The sequence below is a fragment of the Mauremys mutica genome, chromosome 2, assembly GCF_020497125.1.
Source record: "Mauremys mutica isolate MM-2020 ecotype Southern chromosome 2, ASM2049712v1, whole genome shotgun sequence".
NCBI lineage: Eukaryota > Metazoa > Chordata > Testudines > Geoemydidae > Mauremys > Mauremys mutica.
Window position 1 is genome coordinate 189,869,145 of NC_059073.1, and position 20,740 is coordinate 189,889,884.

Consider the following 20,740-nt stretch of genomic DNA (forward strand, 5'->3'; position numbering starts at 1 on the left):
CACATGCAAAGATTTTCCCATTGGAAGAACACAGTAAACAAGTGGAGACTTGCAGAGTTATGTACAATGGCAAAACAAGGAGTGGCTTTGATGAAAAATAACTTGATGCAAGAGTAAGTTTTTCTTTTATTATCTAGGGCTGTGCGTACACATGGGAACTGCAGGAGAAAATTCCCACCAGTGCTGCCACTGCTTCAGATGCAGTGGTGCTAGCACCAGCGGGTCCCCAAATATAGACAAGGATCCATGGACTTCCATGGTTTGTGTCAGTTAAACTCAGGACTGATACGGAAAATACATGTGGCACAGCACTCTGACTGCAAGTGCAAAAAGTGGGTGCAAAATGCCACCATCTGTGATGGGGAGTGGAGAACTGTGACTTGAAAGCATTGCATGCCTACCTTACGCAGGTGTAACTGACCTGACGAGGTGCAAGGCAGCAGAGGATCAAGGCCCAAAAGAGTCATGAGTGTGGAGCATTCACAGGTTAGGACTGTCAGTCCTAAAGTGACCCTAATAACCTTTAGACCTGGAATACCCTTTGTGGTTTCAGTAAGATACTGCCTGTTCGTAAATGCAGAAAGTGAGACCGGTGTGCAGTGGTGTGTGTGAAATGAGAGAGGACTGAAGCAGGTGGAGCTCCAGAAAAGCTGTACTTTGTCACCCAGCAATGTCCTATATTGGGGCAGGGACCGTCCTTTTGTTTGTACAGGGGCTAGACCAATGGGAAATTGACCCCAGAGCAAGGCCTCTAGATGCTACCAGAATACAAATAATAAATGACGAGTGATACCACTATTTAAACAAAAAACCAATATTGAAATCTGTTTTAAAATAACAATGAGGATCGGGTTTAATCCTAACAGAGGAAGAACATTTGGAGGGAAATCTGCTTTTTTACCCTTAACTCACCCTGATGTGCTCAGTTATTACAGCTCAGCTAGTCTTTACCAGCAAGTTTCAGAATATTGATTATTTTGTCTGCCAAATGGGATGACACAAGGGCAGAGTGGAAGTCTCTACTCTGCATTCCTTTGCTCTCGTGAGATTGTCATACCCTGAAATTAACATTATCACGATTTCTTCAGCGTTTAAGTACACACATTTGCGATCCAAATTTAAAATTCCATACAAAGGAGAAGTACCTGCCATGGTTTCTGACCCCAGGAATCATAGTATTTTAAAATGAGAGATGGAAAAACCTATTAGATCATGTATTGAGTCCATCTAACAGTGGAGTATTATTCCTTACAGAACATTGCTAGAACTGTGTATGTTCTTATTATGTATTTCTATTGTAGAAGCACCTAAAGAACTCAGTCAGGGTTCAGGGCCTTATTGTACCAGCCACAACACAAGTAAATAATTCAGAGAAAATCCCTTTGCCAGAGAGCCTGTAATCTGGTTTAAAAGTTTCAAATATAAAAAAGATATATTGGAATTGGAAAAGGTACAGAAAAGGGCAACAAAAATTATTAGGGATATGGAACAGCTTCTGTATGAGGAGAGATTAATAAGACTGGGACTGTTCATCTTGGAAAAGAGATGACTAAGGGGGTCTATGATAGAGGTCTATAAAATCATGACTGGTGTGGAGAAAGTAAATAAGGAAGTGTTATTTACACCTTCTCATAACACAAGAACTAGGGGTCACCAAATTAAATTAATATGCAGCAGGTTTAAAACAAACAAAAGGAAGCATTTCTTCATACAATGCACAGTCAATCTGTGGAGCTCTTTGCCACGGGATGTTGTGAAGGCCAAGACTATAACATGGTTCAGAAAAGAACTAGATAAATTCTTGGAGTATAGGTCCATCAGTGGCTATTAGTCAGGATGGGCGGCAATGGTATTCCTTGCCTCTGTTTGCCAAAAGCTGGGAATGGGCGACAGGATAGATCACTTGATGATTGCCTGTTCTGTTCATTCCTCTGAAGCACCTGGTGTTGGCCACTGTCGGAAGACAGGATACTGGGCTAGATGGACCTTTGGTCTGACCCAGTATGGCTGTTTTTATGTGCTTATATTAATCAATGTGGGTGCCTCTACTTCCCTGGAAAGACTACTCCACAGCTGCTAGCTAATAGTGTTAAGATGGCTTGGTGGCTGAAGTATCAGGGATAAAATCTTTATACTTCCTGAAATCCTAAATTCAAATCTTGATAGTGTCTAGTCTAGCCCTTCTTTCTTTTGAGGTAAATGAACTGAACCCTGTGATTTTTTTATGTAGGTATCTTTGAAATAAGACCTAAAAAACTGAGGTCTTGTTTTGTCGTATAATGTTAAAGGTCCTGTTGAACTTTCTGAAAGACTGCATGTGTTTGGTGTGGCTGGTCAAAATGTTGTCCAACGTGCTGTGGGCTGATTGGTGCATCTCACTGATGTCATACGTACATCGTTTTGAAGCCCTTTGGGATATGAAATAATTGTTGTACAGAAATGGCAGTGTCATACAGACTGGGGTATTATGCTGCTGCCTTTGCATCCGTTCTTCCTAAGAGATCTCCTACCACCCAGCTCTTTCATATCTCCTGCCTATTGTTGGATTGGAGCCAGTCCTTAGTTGGTATAAATGGCCATTGCTCCAGTAACTTCACCAGCTGAGGATCTGGCCCGTGTGGTGATGTTTTTCTTCAACAGCAGGCTGACCTTTCACCTGAACAGAATGATCTGCTGAGTGCCATTATCCACAGCCTTCTGTAGCTTGCTCAGCATGGAAAGGTGCAGATACAGTTCTTTGGGCTGGGGTAAGTGCCTTAGGTGGTTAAAACTCAACGTACAATATTTATTAATTACTTTTTAAAAGTTTAAAAGCGCTAATTGAAGCCATAAAGTTTCAGGCTATTTTCATCTGAATCACCACATTAGAATCCTCTTCTTATAGAGGATGTCATTAGTGACTCCATAATTAAAGTTTGTTTTTGAGATCTGCACTTCAAGCAGAATAAAAATCCTTCTATTGCACGGTTCAACAACTGAACTTAGTCTCCAAGTTTCACATTATAACTGTTCAGAAGGCATGTGAATTTTTCATAGTATTTTTAGCAAAATATTAGCTAATTGCAAAGGCAATATTTTAAAATGGTCCCTTTTTAAAAATTTTGCCCTGACAATCTCATGGTTTTATTTACCTCCCACGGTTACCACAGACTTAAAAGCAAAATGCTGTTGCACAATCTTAGCTCTAAATTAACAGAGCGTTTGTATGGGAATGAGACTAGAAACTGGGAGCCATTTCCTCAGCTTCTGTAATATGGAGTAGCGCCCAGAAGAGCTATACCAGTATTTCTCAAACTGGGGTCGCCGCTTGTGTAGGGAAAGCCCCTGGCGGGCCGGGCTGGTTTGTTTACCTGCCCTGTCCGCAGGTCCAGCTGATCGCAGCTCTCACTGGCTGCGGTTCGCCGCTGCAGGCCAATGGGGGCTGCTGGAAGCGGCGGCCAGTAAGTCCCTTGGCCCGCACCACTTCCAGCAGCTCCCATTGGCCTGCAGCGGCGAACTGCGGCCAGTGGGAGCCGCGATCAGCCGAACCTGCAAATGGGGCAGGTAAACAAACCGGCCCGGCCCGCCAGGGGCTTTCCCTACACAAGCGGCGTCCCAAGTTTGAGAAACACTGCGCTATACTGATTTATATTAGCTGAAGATCTGGCGCTATATTCCAGGTAAGATGTTCTCTAGTGGTCTTCTCCAGTGGTCTCCATCTGTAGTTTTTTGCTAAGAGAATATGTAGGAAACTTTCAGATGCAGAAAGGACAGTTAGGATCCCACCTATCAAAGGTTGATGGGAGCTGACTGTCCTTTGTGCCTTTGAAAATCTCCCTCAGGCATTCGTAAAGGAAAATCATGTAGTAAAATTGAAAAGTCTACTTTTTTAATTAGGTTGGAGTGGAAATCCCTTCCATCTGCCTCCAGAAAACATGAATATATTGCTCTTTAAAAGAAAAAATAGTTAATGCTAACATTTTTAATACTAGTATTTCTTGGTAATCATTCCTATTGATCTTATGCTTTGTGGGTATTATAGTAGGTTTATTTTAAAGTTAACAACTTTGAGATAGAATGTGAACTGGTATAAGGGGGGAGGGATAGCTCAGTGGTTGGAGCATTGGCCTGCTAAACCCAGGGTTGTGAGTTCAATCCTTGAGGGGACCACTCAGGGGGTCTGGGACAAAAATCAGTACTTGGTCCTGCTAGTGAGGGCAGGGGGCTGGACTCAATGACCTTTCAAGGTCCTTTCCAGTTCTAGGAGATACATATATTTTTAATTAATTTAAGCTGACATAACTTGGCGGAGGACACCTCAGATTTGATCCAGTATGGCAATTCCTATGTTCCTGTAAACTAGAATTATATACACTTGCTGGGAGTTCTGGCCAATTTGTTTTTAAAAGCACTTCTAATTGCAAAACCAGATGTCTGGCAAAAATGGAAATGCACATCTTCTAGGGACCTATCAAACTGATTTATTGATTTTTTAATTTATTAATTTTTAATTAATTTAAGCTGGCATAACTTGACGGAGGACACCTCAGATTTGATCCAGTAAGGCTAGAGAAAATAACTCTCAATGCCATGATAAATTCAGTGTGTTAAAGAACTCTGATCAGCTTCCAGGAGGTAATATGATTGATAAGTGCTTAATAATAGAAGAAATTAAGTGAGTGTCTCTTCCCTTTCATTCTCGCCACGTCATGTTCCCTGCTGCAGGTGCATTTACAGAGTCCAGTTCTGATCTCACATTAGTTTTACTCCAGTGTAACTCTGTTCAGTGGAGTTATTCTTGATTTACACTGCTGTAAGTGAAAGAAGAATCAGGCCCATATTCTCTGCAGTCTCACATAATCTGGCTTTTGTTGTCTTCAGTCTGCTACAATTGCTCTTACCAGATTTACTAATGACTTTCTCTTGGCCGAGTCTAAATGGCCTCTTCTCTATCTTCATTCTCTTGACCTTTCTGCAGCCTTCAACTCTGTTAATATTTCACTGTCTTCTCTTCCACCTCAGCTTTTTCTTGGACTTTGGAGCTTCTCTCAGTCTTCATCCCAGGTGTCTCACCCCATTCTCATCACTGTTCCTCCAGCAGAACCTCTCCTCTCCTTGAATCTCTGCAGCAGCTCTCACTCTTCTTCTATATCAAGTGAACACTTAATCCTCCTAATTCTCCATCATTCCTGTTTTTATTTCTTCCCTCTCTTCATCCAACATCCCCTTCTGATTCTTGTACTGTCCCGGCTTCTGTTGGCACCACCTTAATTATCTCCTTTGACCACTTTCTGTTCTGAACTTTTTGCCATAAAGCCCTATATGATTGGAATAACCTCCTTTTCAATATACATCAGGTTCCCTCAACCTCTTCCATTCCAAACTGTGGTGGAAGGCGGGAAGCAATTTTACAAGTTTCAGCCAAGTCTCTTCTTTATATATGATCTGCTCTGTATTGGGGTGGGTTTTTTTTCTTTTACAGGGCAGGGACCTTTTATCACTTTGGCACAGTCCCACTACTATACACTGTAGTCCACGTAAATTATGTTATATGAATGTCTACAAATAATTTAAAATAGAGCAGAAATATGTCATGCACAGAGTATAAATCAATCTTTAAGTGGTTCACTGGGTTGTTTGGGATTTTTTTCCTTTATTTTTTTCTTTAATATATCAGAGTGGTGATTGTACCCCTTTCCTCTCCTCCCCCCAATTCCTTTATTGATCTAAGAAATGTGTTTCAAATTCATTAAAACAATACAAAACCTCCCAGCAGTTTTCTGTTTCCATAGAATGAAGCATTTTGACAATGTTATGCAAAAAAGATATTTCTGAAAAGTAAGCTTTTAGCGGTCTAGATGGACTGTGTAGCTAGGTCACCACCATAGAGTAGCGTGCAATATATGCAGATTGATTCTAGTGTTTCCTGAAAGCTCAATCTATTAAAAACTACATTCTAGCAGCTGAGACACTGAAATGTCTTTGCACACTTCTGCAGCATACTATCAATCATTTCACAGTTGTATGAAATGCAAACAAACCTAATTCTAACTGCTTGTTGTCAGCATTCCAAACTGTCACCCACTAATTAGTTCAGTGTTTCTCAAACTAGAGTCACTGCTTGTGTAGGGAAAGCCCCAGTAAGTCCCTCGGCCTGCGCCACTTTCAGCAGCTCCCATTGGCCTGGAGCAGCAAACCGCAGCCAGTGGGAGCCGCGATCGGCCGGACCTGCGGATGGGGCAGGTAAACAAACTGGCCCGGCCTGCCAGGGGCTTTCCCTACACAAGCGGCGACTCCAGTTTGAGAAACACTGATTTACAGCCTGCCAGAACACCAGACAATAAAATTTACATTAAACTATTGAGTGGAATAGAAAATATTCAATGCAGGATAGTTTTCTATGCTGCATTTGTGATTGTCTTGTCCATGTTTAGTTAAGAATATTCCAAATACATTTGAGAATATTTACAGGTAGAGATTTTCATAATCCAAAAAAGCATGTCAGTATTTATGTGATGTCGTACAGGATGATAGTACAAAGTGCTTAGCCTTAGTGGGAGTCGTTGGAGCTCTGCAATGCTAGCATCATGCCCATTGATATTTCTATGATTTAGGACATAGCGTCAATTTTAATGTGCAATGTTATGTTGTTTGGAGCTGTATGGAGTTTTAGAAAACATGGTGTTTTCATATATTCACACACACAATTCACAATTGCTTTTATAACACATATAGACGTACATCCCTATCTAGAAACATTCGGTAGCAGGTTCCTGTGTGTAGTTATGTTTGGCCTGGTCTACACTAAGGGCGGGTGTCGAACTAAGGTACGCAAGTTCAGCTGCTGAACTCGAAGTACCCTAGTTCGAACTACTTACCCGTACAGACGCCGTGGGATCAAAGTCCGCGGCTCCAAGGTCGACTCCGCCACCGCCGTTTGCAGTGGTGGAGTTCCGGAGTCGACCGGAGCGTGCGGGGAGTTCGAACTATCGCGTCTAGATTAGATGCGATAGTTCGAACTCCGAGAAGTCGAACTCACCGCGTCGACCCGCGCGGCAAGTGTAGCCAAGGCCTTTGTCTTTGAAAAATTGTACTTCTCACGGATTTTGAACTGTTAAACTATTATTACTGGGAATTGAGAAACTTGAAGAAGACAGATACAGGAGTACTAGCTGCAAATTTAATTGGCTTGACATTGAAAGAGTTAACAGAACATTGCTGTTTGTTTCTTGGAGAACCTACCTGCTTGATTTGGGAATCATTGTTTTGTAAAGAACCATCATCAACTTTAGTTTCTAGTCTTTGTGACTAGTCACCTTCAATTTCAGAGAAACCCTTTGTTCACCCTTTATGTGACACTTAATGACAGGAATTGAGCAGATTATGCATAAGAGGGATTAACAGCAATTATATATTCACTGCATTAAATTGAGAAGGCTTTTTTTTTCTTTTCTGTCAATGCTAAGACCTTTGAATTAAAGGAGATTTATTTCCTTCCATCTCACCAAGCTACCCAGCTCTGAGTCACAAGATTCAATAGGGTCTACATTTGTTGGCTATCACATATGACCTGAAATGTCCAGTATGGGACCAGAGAATCCAAGTGTTTTATATATGCCTCCTGTCAGGAAAAGCTTGGTTCTAATTGTTCCTATAGAATATTTTGCTTAAACTATAAAATGTGTTAGTGACACGTTGCCACTTAAATAACAGCAGATTACATGAACACAGAAAAATGTAAATCAAGCTTAACTTCTATTCCGCTGCATTGCTATAAGTGAAGAAGATTTTGCTCCCAGTTTTCCTTGATACCCTGATTGCTTTCCTCTTCTGCCAATGAGGAGATTTCCTTGCTATAGGGATGAGATTTTTGCAAATGAAATCTCATTACTGTTGGCACTGGCATGTTGTCAAGTAGTAGTGACAGAAAAAAGTTTTATAAAATGCCCTGATTTGTTTCACTTCGGAACAATCTGAGGAGTGAGACTTTAAAACAGGACGGATTGCTTGGAGCAAATGTATTGAACTGTAACATGGGCTTGGAGACAGAGATATACAGATAAAATTTAGGACTAAGCAGCTGGTGTTTTGCATTTATATATTTCTATTTTCAACCTGTATTTCAATTAGTTCTTGTCTCATGAAGAATCGCAGGGTCTTGCCTATAGGAAATTCTGGAAAATATATAAATTATCTGGGGATGCATATAATTAAGAATGTGTATCTGAGTGTCAAAATCAGTTCCATAAATTGATAAATCTGTATTCTGATATAATTTATAGCTGCCACAACAATTAATTCATCTTTTGAGACTTAGGATCAAATTTATAATAGATGGCATTGGTTGAATATTGGAAGGAAAAAATTATGAATAATGACTAGATATTGGTGCTTAAGGTTGATGTGACAGTATTTGATTTTTTTTTAGTTTTCATGAATTCACAAATGTATCTGTAAGTCAAAACATGTATTCTCCATTAAATACTTTTTTTTTCACCCGCTAATGAAGCTTAAATATTAAGCAACATTAACATTATTTAGCAACCTTTAGATACTTCATGAATAATCTATAGACTCATTTGTGGTGTTCGATATTGTATTATGGTCATGCCTAGGAGCTCCAGTCATGGACCAGGACCACATTGTGCTAAGCGTTGTACAAACACAGAACAAAAAGACAGTCACTGCCCCAAAAATATAACAGTCTAAGCATAAGGCAAATGGATACAGACCAGTGGGGCAGTACAAATGAACAGTGACACATTATAGTCTAAATAAACAAGACAGATACTGGGTGGGGTAAGGATTATAACACACAAGCAGAGCAAACAGTGTCATAGCATCAAACGGAATGCTCGTGCCATGATTTTGGTTCGTTGGGTTTTTTTTGTTTGTTTTTGTTTATGTGGGTGAGTTTACTTAGGAGGGGATCTGCTAAATGGCAAGAAAAGGGAAGGGGGCTAAGGAGGACAGGGTGGAGGGGCAGGTGTGGAAAGAATATGAGGTACAGAGACTGTGACGGGGGAGGTTTGGGGCAAACAGCCAGTCAGCCCAGGACAGAGAAAATCAGAGAACTTTCTACAATTTTGACTGGAATGTCCAGAGGTCCCTGCTTTGGCTGCTTCTGCTCCTGTGGGGTCGGAGTCTGGCTGGCTGCTCTCTAGTTCTTACTCAAGGTACTATGGCAGGAGAAGGGGAGGCAGCACCTGGATCCTACTGCCCCCAGAGTGTACGGGGAAGGAGGAGAGGGGTGTCTCTTCTGTATGGGCGTGGACCCAAATGGGAGTAGGGGTGGAATATAGAAATATATTAAAATACCAAATAGATTTTCAAATAAAAGGATTGACTTATGAATGCTTCTCACTCACTCCACTCTCTCTCACAGACACACACACACACACACACATCATTTTACATCATTTTGTATTTTTCGGGAATAGGCTAGGGTCTCACTCTTAACAGATCACACAGACCCTGTGTTTAAATCCAGACTTACTCCTAGGGTGACCAGATGTCCCAATTTTATTGGGACAGTCCCGATTTTTGGGCCTTTTTCTTATATAGGCTCCTATTACCCCCCACCCTCGTCCCGATTTATCACACTTGCTGTCTGGTCATCCTACTTACTCCCTTCCTGGGGACTCAAACACAATAGTACTATACAAACCGCAACCTAAGCTGTCTCTCTGAGATTGACTGTCCCTAAGTTTTGCTTCCAGGACCTCCTGTGTTCTAGAATCCCCTCCTCATGAGGGGTGTTCCTACCTTTCATATATCCAGAAGGGGCTAGTGAGCGGCACCTGCCACATAGAGCCTGTAGGACTTCAACAGCTTGATAGATGGTCTTAATATCTGCTGATATGATAGGTCAGCAGAGGAGTCCATCCATTCTCCTACACTGGGAAATACTGTTCAAACAGGTCACCAGTTAAATGTGATGTCAGCCTGGTCCATAGCGCTCTTTGTGCACATTACAGAAAACCACCAAAACTTAGGATGCCTGATTCCTGCTCCTCTGCAAACCAGAACTAAAAGAGGAGGAATGTACTAGATCAGTGTGAAGGAGAATTAGCAGAGCTTAGCAAGAGAGCCTGCCCTCCTTATCCCTGTGTGTTCTCTGCATCCGGTTCTAGCATTTCTAATTCTAGTTGTACAAGTTCTGGTATTCACCAAATAAATTCTAATAAATTAGAACATAGGTATTGTATTGCCAGCTTAGCACCAAAATGACAGCAGAGGAGGCTGGGAATTTGGCTTATAGTCTCCAAAGGATTAATTCAAAACCTTGAAATAAAACCTTGAAAACATGGATGTCAAAGTGTATTCAATAAGATATTGTTTGTATAAAATGAACAGCGTTACAACTATAGCTGGCACTATTATGGAAACTATATAGTTGCCTTTGTACTGTTAATTTTGTACTAGGTGGGTAGACTCTTTTTTTTTCCAAAGTTGAATGGAGTGAGATAATATAAAAATCAAGAAAAAAAAGAAATGCAGTTGTTCTCTTAAACCTCTGATTGCAAGTAGGATGTGCGCATCACAGTTAAAAGTCATTAGGGAATTTCAGTGATTAGAAAAAGCAAACTATATTTAAGATGACCCACTTTAAAAAAAGTCAGTGGTCTCAGTGAGTATGTTTTTTGTATGTGTGTCCCTCCAGGTGGCCTGGAGACCACACTACTATGCTTTGGTTATGAAGCATGTGTTTGAATTGATTCAGTTTCTTTGTTGTCACATTTAATGCTAATATGTGGAGTTTTATCATCATTTCCAGGAGAGCATCATCCAACTTCAATTTTTACCATAGTCTCTGACTTAACCTGCCTGGCATTCTAAATGGTTACTAGTAATCAGCTGTAGTGGCATTCAGCCAATCAATGTGAGTTTGTGTTAATAGGGTTTACATTTCCCACTACGATAAATACTCCCGTTGTCACTGGGCTGATGGATTTGTCTGTTCCTTCCAGATCTTTCAGTTCACATTAATTCTCAGTACGATCACACAAAAGTTCATCTCCCATACAGAGATATTTTTTGTTTTGTTTTTATTTTTATTTTTTTATGTCTTGGCTTTTTTTTTTTTAAAAAAAAGCTGTTCTTGTTCCTGTTACATGTAGTAGTTCCAACTCTTAAAACAACCCAATTGATTGGTTTTTGATATACAAACCATTCAGAAGGAAATTGCATAACAAAACAGGTAGCTGGAATCTGTGAGGTTTGGCACAAAGATGCAGAAGAAAGGCCTGGCTGTAACACTCCCACAAGGGAAAAAAAAAAAAAACCTTGACATTTTGAAAAAAAATTATTGACCAGTGTGGACAGAGAACAGGAAGCCAAATTGCTATTGCAGGCAAGCAGCATTCAGTCTCCTGATGACCTTTAAATGCCACTTTGTGTCATGAGAAAGCCAAGGAAACTAATAAAAGAGGGTGGTGAGGGAAACTGTTTGGGGTAAAAAACCTCATTGACTTTCAGCTTTATAGCCTAACTATGTCTATATCTAATATAATTTAAATCTTATTAATATATTAGGGTAATATTTTTTAAGCAGCTAAATGACTTAAGAACCCAATTCCTATTTTCAAAAGTGTCTTAGGGCCAGATTTATAAAAGTGTTTAGGCCCCTAGTGAGATATTCAGGAGCTTCTAAGCACCTAACCCCCACTGATGTCAACCGAAGTTAGGCACATAGGGCTAGATTCACAAAGGGAACTAAAACTCAGCATTGCAACACGTAACATTTAGGTGCCCTGCTGCCGAATGCAATAAACTGCCCTGAGGTAAGTACCTAGGCTCCCTGTATGATGCATGGGGAGAATCAGCAACCAAAGAATGGGATTAACAGAAGCCCGCAGACTGAGAAGGGAGCTGCTCGAGCTAGCTAGCCCATAAGATATGCTGAGGACAGGGATGGACCCTAAGCTTAAACCCTACCCTTCAAAGGTCAGACATTTCTTCCAAAAAATGGAGGAGGTGGACCACAGTTAGAGAGTTTGGTTGGTGAGCCAAAAAATCAGTTGCCTAGGACTGCGAGGTACATCAGAGAGTGATAGAAAAGCTAAGGGAAAGCTTTGTGACAGACACTGGCCTACACCTTCTCTGGTTGTTAATAAACTGAATTAAATGTCCACAGAAGAGTGTGTGTGTTTATCACAAGTTCCTATGGCAGCACACACTTAAAATAATAGTAAGCATTGCAGCTGACAGTGGTTTAACTTTTAGCATGTGCTTAAGTGTTTTGCTGAATAGGAATGGATGTAAGTACATTCTTAAAGTTCAGCATATGCTTAAGGACTTTGCTGAATTGGGGCCTAAATTCACTGCTGACATAAACTGGCACAACTCTGTCAGGGCATTTGTATCTGCTTGTGCCAACAGTAAGTGTTCCCTGGCTGTATTCAGAAAAAAGTACAATGTGAGCTAATACAAATATAAGATTTCTTTTCTTTTAATATATACTGTGGTTTTGAACCAGGAGCAAAAGCTCTATAAATGCCCCACGTCTGTGACTTTAAAAGTTGGAAGATATTTTAACATGTCTTTATTAATGTACTTCATTGATATCTGAAGCTGTACTGGTTTTTGTAATGCAGGGAAATGCAAAGGTTGTAGGAACTAAATTTGATTGTCTTTTCACAGCATGTTCACAAAATCAATAATGTATTATTAAATGGAATAAAAATAGAGGATAAAGGGCCTGTTTTTTTCTGAGAACCTAGGCAGACAGTTGCAATTATGAAGATTGAGTCTGCTTTCACTTACACTGGTGAAAATCAAGAATAATTCATGTGGAGTCAATGTAGTGACAATAGCATAAAATAATAGTAAGTGAGAGATAATTTGGGCAAAATATGTGTGCAAATAAAATAATTGTATTTGAACATAGTTAATTTTACAAGTGTGTGTGTGTGTGTGTGTGTGTGTACACATTCTCAGTAACTGCATACCTAAACTGTCTGAAAATCAAGCCCCCAATCTATTGTTTCTAAAGGAATCTAACACAGGGCCTGATCCTATTCCCATTGAAATCAATGGAAAGACTCCTGATAACTTTAGTGGAAAATAGATCAGATCCAGAGTTACTAGTAAGGGTCTGGTCCTGGCACAGTCCTACTCATGTGATTAGTCCTCATACAAGGGTATATGTTCTACAGAAATGAATGAAAATGATGACCAGGGGCGGCTCTAGACATTTCGCCGCCCCAAGCATGGTGGCATGCTGTGGGGGGCGCTCTGCCGGTCGCCGGTCCTGCGGCTCCGGTGGACCCCCCGCAGGCGTGCCTGCGGAGGGTCTGCTGATCCCGCGGCTCCGGTGGACCTCCCGCAGGCATGCCTGCGGAGGGTCCGCTGGTCCCACGGCTCCACCGAAGCCGCAGGACCAGCGGATCCTCCGCAGGCACACCTGCGGGAGGTCCACCGGAGCCACGGGACCAGCGCCCCCTGCGGCATGTCGCCCCAAGCACGCGCTTGGCGTGCTGGGGCCTGGAGCCGCCCCTGATGATGACTTGCCTGTGTGAGGAGTACTTGAGTGAGTAGAGGTCTACAAGATCAGCCCCTAGATTATCTTTCTATCCAGACTTGTGTAAAGTTCTTTTGAAAAGGGTGGGATTTTCAGAAGTTCCCAGTGTTTGCCAGACTCTGCTCCCTTGAAGACAATGGAAGTTTGACTTCAATCTGAGCAGAGTTAGGGCAGCAGTGAATGCTTTTGAAAATCCCACTCAAGCATCAATTGCATTTATTCTTAGACTTGGCTCTCGGAAACACACAGAAATGAATTGGGGTAGATCCTTACTTATTTTTTTCTTACTGTTTTGTTTTAACTTACTTGCGTGTTGGTACATGTCAATGTTGCGGTGTTTCCCCCTTCCTCCCCCCACCTCCCTTCAGAAATATTAACTAGTTTAAAACAAAATCTAGTCAAAAATATTTTTTCATGTATTTTCTTCCCAGAGTGCTTTGTTCAACAAAAAGATTCTGGTGGCCCTTTACTGAGAGTATGACCTTGGATCAAATGCAATGCCAGATTAATACTGGATAAGTCCTCTGTTGCTGATAATATTCTGCACTTGCAGGGAAGATAGACTTGAAGATCTGAATTGTCATTTTAATCTCTAACTTCTGTGAACCTATTAACAAGATTCCCCAACCTTTTGAAACATTCGGTAAAAACTTAGAAAACATAAATTAGTGCTAAAACTGGTTTTCTTCAGTCTTCCTCTAAGAGTGCAAAAAAGGAAACTTCTTTATATTCTACTGTCTGTAGGGTAGCATATACTTAGGAGTAAACATACTCTATTATATAGAGCCAGACACAACAGACACAGTATCTAAGAACACAGAGACCCTGCAGATTACAGATGAGATCAGGCTATCTGCTGCTGCCTAGCAGATACAGCCAAGGATAGAGTATGTTCACCTCTAAGGCTATGTCTACACTACACCGCTTTTAGCAACAGAGCTGTGTCACTACCGGCTCTCCTGCCGACAAAGAACTTCTACCCCTAACAAGCGGCGTTTGCGTTGTTGGCAGGAGAGCGCTCCTGCGGACAACGCGCTGTTCACACTGGCACTTGTCGCAGTAAAATTTTTTGTCTTTTGAGGGTGGGGTTAACACCTCTGAAAGACAAAAGTTTTGTCATTCAATTGCCAGTGTAGATAAAGCCTGAAAGATGCAGCAAAACCATATTTATTAGAAGCCCATACTATAGGCTGTGATTTTGTTGAATAGGTACAAAGGTTGAGAAACCCTGTTAAACCCTAAACCATAAACCCTATTTCTCATTCAGAGAAATCAGAGATGGAAAAGATATATTAGATGATGATCTAACCCCCCTGTAAATGCAGGTTATAGTCCATGAGAGAACACTTACTGGTATACTAGTACCAGGGACTTCCTGTGCCAGCTATATTTGTCCAGCCTGAAGGTCGACTGTATAGTAAGCAATCTACATAGTAATAAAGTGGCCTGCACCCAGTCCATCCAGAATTCCTACTTAAGTCCATGCTAGGTCCATGTGAATAGTAGATGCAGGATCAGACTCAAATCAATTAATCCTGTAAAAGTAGCATCTGAGTTCTCTTTCATAGTTTATTATGGTGCCTGCAGAACATGGAACTTTACTGAGCAGTCAAAAACATGTGCACCATGTTTCTTCTTGTATTGTTTTTTTTTCCCCTATCTAATCCAGCTCTTCATTTCAGTGGTGGTCTCCTTAAAACTACACAAACTAGCATTGGACTGTTGCAGTTTCCATATCATAGAATCATAGAATATCAGGGTTGGAAGGAGATCATCTAGTCCAGCCCCCTCTCAAAGCAGGACCAATCCCCAATTAGATCATCCAACATCTTGAAGAGGAATACTGCTCTCCACACAGATGGATAATGCCATGGCAACCAAGTTTCACTTATTTTCACCAGTGATGAATCTGACCGGTGACTCTTTGCTGGAAGTATGGATGGCCTAATTAGGGAACCAAGAAACTGAGAGGAAACCTTTTCCGGATCAGCTGCCACTACATGCCAGTATTTTCTTTGATGTGATTTCTGCTCAGAACCTGCTGTGTATATTTAGTCTTCCTTTTTTGTGCTCTCTTCTCTGTGACATCCCAACTGTTGTGGAAGAAGATGTGCTGTCAAGCCAAGCAATTAAAAATAGTGTAAGTGTAGTGCTGGTGAAAGGTGCCAGAATGACCCCCCTAGAAGAGTAGTTCTCTATCCACAGAATAGATACAGAATGGGCAGCAGCATTGCAAGCTTCCCCGGGGTTGCTAATGTGCCTCAGTCCTGAGCTGGAGGGGGCCATCTCTTGTGTGAGACGATAGTTCATTATCTCTGTGTCCTTGACCTTGTTGCTTAGACTGTCAGCTTGTGATAGTGTTTGTGATGTGGACATATGTCTAGTAGGAAATGGAATCTATTTTATTCTATGTAGGTTCTTTACCCATCCTCATCAATGTAGTATCTAAGCAGCCTTCCAGTACTGTGTTAAAGAATGTGACTAATATCTGTCATGTGTTGTTCATTTTTTCTCTTATCTCTACCCCAGGGAGGAAATTGTGTGTTCAATTCAGTGCTTTGGTAGTTTGCTTTTTCAGAAAACATAATATGTCTGTGATGCTATGTATGTGTTTGAGTTTGAGAGGGAAAGGTTGAAGAAGTGCACCTTGAACTTGGAGCAGAGGGTGGTGAGGTTTGTGATGGTCCTTAGTTTCTGTTGGTGTTTGTTCCATCACCTCAGATCGGCCCCCAAGAAAGCTCTGTCTCTGCACAAATGATCTTATACTTACAGTAGAAATTTGCATTGTGCTGAGGAGTAGAGTTGCTGACTATAATCCTCGTTCTGGAGTTTTAAGTGATATTTCAATACTCTGGGTGTGATTAAAAGGGATTGACATATTAACAAGCTGCACATAGTTCATGGTGGAAAAGAGATGGTCAAATTTGTTTTTAATTTTGTGCATTTTTCCTTACTATTACCCAACAATGGTTCTAATAAGTTGTACGGGGTTGACTGTTTCTTTCTAAATATGAATATATGTTTCATCTGTTGCAACTTTCACCCCCTTCTGAACGGGGTTACTACATGTCAGTTGATCTTGGAAAAATGTCCAGATATTGTGCAGTGTGTAATGTGGCAAAGTTTGACAGAGGATCATACACAATCACTCAGAACATTGTCTGAGTTTAAGGGTAAATGGGTGTAATTGTTTTTCTTGTGTTTCTTCCCATAGTCTTTAAAAAGTGATTGTGACCAAGTTATACATCTACTTACAGGGCTTTGCAACAGCTCCAAATTCACCTTCAGTGAATTCACGTTCCATTACGCTGGGTCCATCACTATCTCTTGGCAACATTTCAGGAATGACCGCCAACCCAGAAATTAAAAAACGCAGAGCACCTCCTCCGCCAGTGGCAACACCCCATTTGCAAAGTATGGAGACAAGTGGAGTGGCAAAGATGACAATGCAGGTAAGAATGACATAAGGAAATGCAGAGTTGCTAAATGCACTGACTAGAACCAACCCATAATGGAGTTAGAAATAAATCCCACTGATTGGATGCTTTGGTCAGCCAGTCAATCCTGCAACCAGTGAAACTCTTCAATAACTTCAGTGAGGACTCTTGTTGAATGTTGTTGAGCTTTGAATGTATCACTCACCTCAATTGCTAGAACTGCCCCTCATTCCTAAAGATCCATTCCTAACTCTGTCAGCACCCTTCCAAGTGAGCAATTTTTTGTTGGGTTGAATCCTAAAAAGCAAAGGACTGCTCTCCCGTAATACAATTATCCAGAACTGATGTGATCCAGAGCCCTGGTTCTGCCTCCAGTGCACAGGCCAGCACTGGTGTGCTAGAAGACATATGCTGTTCCAGGTTATGTCCAGGGCCGGTTCCAGGGTTTTTGTCGCCCCAAGCGGCGGGGGGGGGAGAGGGGGGGGAGAAGGCCGCGATCGTGATCAACAGCAGCTCCACCGCGCTGCTTTCTTCTTCAGCGGCACTTTGGCGGCAGGTCCTTCCCTCCGAGGGGGACCGAGGGACCCACCGCCAAAGAGCCCGACGTGCCGGTGCCACCCCTTCCCCTTGGCTGCCCCAAGCACCTGCCTGGAGCCAGCCCTGGTTATGTCCCCCAACAAAATGGGAGGCAGATTGTCTGAATAACAGTCTGTTTCCCAGTTTGCTTCCAGGCCAGCACAGGTGCCTGTTGCCCTATTTGTGAGGCTTGCAGCAAAGCCACAACTGACCCCTGAATAGACAATAAATACCTAAAGGAGGAGGAAATTTTGCAACATAAAAACAATGGGACTGAACAGTAGAATTATTATGCTGATGTTATTGTTAGTTGTTTTTATTTCTTAGTTTAATTTTAATGATTAGAATGAGCTGATGTGAGTAGTTATTGCAGGAGTTTACCCAGTGACTTTGTATCTTGTTAAATGTCTTTTACAATGGCTTACTTTTTTCTGCCTTCCATTGAAGTAACTTCTTCCTGGTCTGGTGATCAGAAAAGAACAGTATTGTACTTTAAATGCCTTCTCAGATAGAAGGCTGTATAGACAGTGTTGATATACCAAGGTCATGTCTATGCAGCAGAAGCTGTGCACAGGCTAGCCTGCCTGAGCTAGCTTAAATCTAGCTAGCGCCAGTAACAACAGCAGTGAAATCAGTGCAGTGGGCTTCACTGCAAGTAGTACAAGCCCAGCCCTGTCTGTGGGTACATACTTGACTCCCTATCCTGCTGCAAAGCTCTCACTGCACTGTCTTCACTGCTGTTGTTACCCAGGCGAGATGGATTCAGGTTAGTTTGGATAGATTATCCCATGCACACACAGACATCACTTTCCTTTGATTCATTTCCCCTTCCATATTCTCTCTCTTTCTTTCACTCACACCCTCACACCCCAGACATTCCATGATTCATACCTATGAGTCCCAAATTTCCCATTATTGTAGCTCTTCTGGTAAAAATGTGATATGTATGACATAACATTAAGATTTCTTCTAGAACTTGGATAGGTGCTGTTTACTAACATCCCTTCCCATGCGTTTTGCATCAGCAACATACCTTGTGTTGCAATGTTTGGTGCACTGTGTATATTTTTAATTCCTTTTGGCTTCCATGTTAATAAATACATTGATGCCCCTAAAATTAAACATTCACTGTGTTTATGAAACATGGATATTTCTGAACAAATATTATGGCATTTTATAAGACGTTTACACAAGTATAATCACAATATAAAGGCTACACTGTTTCGAGCTTATCTTCATTTAAAATGTCATTTACATTTTTAATTTTGGAGCACAGAAACCTTTTTACATACTAACATTCCCAATTCAGTATTGTTTTCCCATCACTAAAAGTACTGCTTTCTGGATTGTCTGGGAACAAATATGTCTGTTATTTGTTGAAAGTGACATAACATACATCAAGTTTGTTATAATTTTTTTTCTTTAAAAGAACAACATTTTGTAGAAGGAAAACGTGTGGTTGAATAAGGATCATATATTTTCTATATAATAGTGTTAATTTGGGACACTAGAAATGTCTTGCCTAGTTTACGAAGTCAGTAAAGTTGAAGTACTGAAGTTTATCAGATCAATTGTTTGAGTTCATCTGAGTGCTCCTTTGTCCTATTTTTGATGGGGAAAGGACATCTCTATGAAAACAGTTTTGCAGTTCAAGACAGCAAACATGGGTAATGTGCTTCTGAAGTGCCTTGTTTGGCAAACTGTTCACAACCTGTACTGTAGAAGATGATCCAACATAACTGCAAGGAATCCAGCAGAAATGAACCAACAATTCCATGAAGCAGTTGAAACCTGAGAAAAAAGATTAGTTATTTGATGTTGCATGGTAAGGTAGCAACAAGAGCATTGTTTATACAGAAACGCAAACAGTGCTAACCTTATCTACGTGCAGACTATCCAGTTTGCTGTGAAAATAGAATAAAAAATCTCAGGGTGTTAGTTTATTTCTATAGTTTATGGGAAAGAATTAACAAATGTATTTTTTTTTTAGGGAAGAACGTCAATTCCTTATTAATGGACTTCCTTCCATAAAAAGATAAGATGTCTGTTTAGAAAACTTTATTTATGTGCAACTGTTACTAACAGGAAGATCCTGCAAAAGGAGAACATGTTTATTTTCAGTGAGGCTAGCAGATTATTAGAAAATGAGAATGGTAGTGTTCTGAACTTGAAAAGGATTTTTACCTTTAAACTGAATCTGTTTCCCTAAAAGCGGTATAGAAAAGTGAGCACTGGAGGCGTAGCAAACTTACCCTGACCCCCTTTCCTACTATTTCCTACTCACTATTAAGCTCTAGGACATTCCATTTTTATAGCAGTGTAGATAAATTGTAAGTGATGCATTTCTCATGTTTGTGCCCAGTGATTGCAATCTGTAACAGCCATATGCAATGAGATTGGAATATACCTTATTAATTGTTTAGATTTTCTTCAATCATGTTTTCCAGATAGTCAGATAACTGCTTGCTGTGTAATTTAATCATATCTCGATTGCCATCTCAGAGGGGCATACAATGATAGCTGACCTCTATGAGGGAAAGACCGCTGGAATGACCTGCCAAACATTTGCCTCCCAAGACTTGCTCACGGGTAGTATTTTCTCCTCTCCCATTTAAAAACCTCTACTAGAAAGTATTCATTTATATTCAGAGCACAATTAAGCAGTATTCCAGACTGTGCAGAGTTTCCACTCAGTAATTTACAGCAGGGAGGGAGGAAAAAGCCCAAGAAGGGAATCCAGTTGTCTGTTCAGTTGTCTGGGTATGGCTGGAGAGTCTTGCCCGCATGCTCGGGGTTCAGCTGACCGCCATATTTGGGGTCGGGAAGGAATTTTCCTCCAGGGTAGATTGGCAATGGCCCTGGAGGTTTTTCGCCTTCCTCCGAAGCATGGGGCAGGGGTCGCTTGCTTAAGGAGTGGGTGGATCGGCTTATGTGGCCTGCATCTTGCAGGAGGTCAGACTAGATTATCATAATGGTCCCTTCTGATCTTGAATTCTATGATTCTATGTTCCCTCAAGACATTTTTTGACATCTGCCATTTGATGCAATTTATTATAATGCAAAGTCCACAAAAAATATTCTTCATAAGTATCGTTGTGAGCCAGGGTTAAAATACCAATCCTGGCAGGGATAGGCTGCCTCAGAAGCAGGGGAATCTTCCCCATCTTCAGTTCTGATATTGAGTTCACAGACCATTGAGATTAGTTTGCCAATTCATGCAAAAGGC

At 41.1% G+C, this 20,740-nt stretch overlaps 1 protein-coding gene across 8 annotated transcripts in view; it reads left to right on the plus strand.

Annotated features, from left to right (window-relative positions):
• Window positions 1-20,740, plus strand: part of COBL (cordon-bleu WH2 repeat protein) — a 268,039-nt gene that overhangs the window by 126,028 nt on the left and 121,271 nt on the right. For all 8 annotated transcript variants that reach the window (XM_045004528.1, XM_045004534.1, XM_045004533.1 and 5 more), the window contains one exon: window positions 16,759-16,953. In XM_045004528.1, the coding sequence (XP_044860463.1) occupies window positions 16,759-16,953 (195 nt within the window). The remainder of the gene's footprint in view (window positions 1-16,758; window positions 16,954-20,740) is intronic.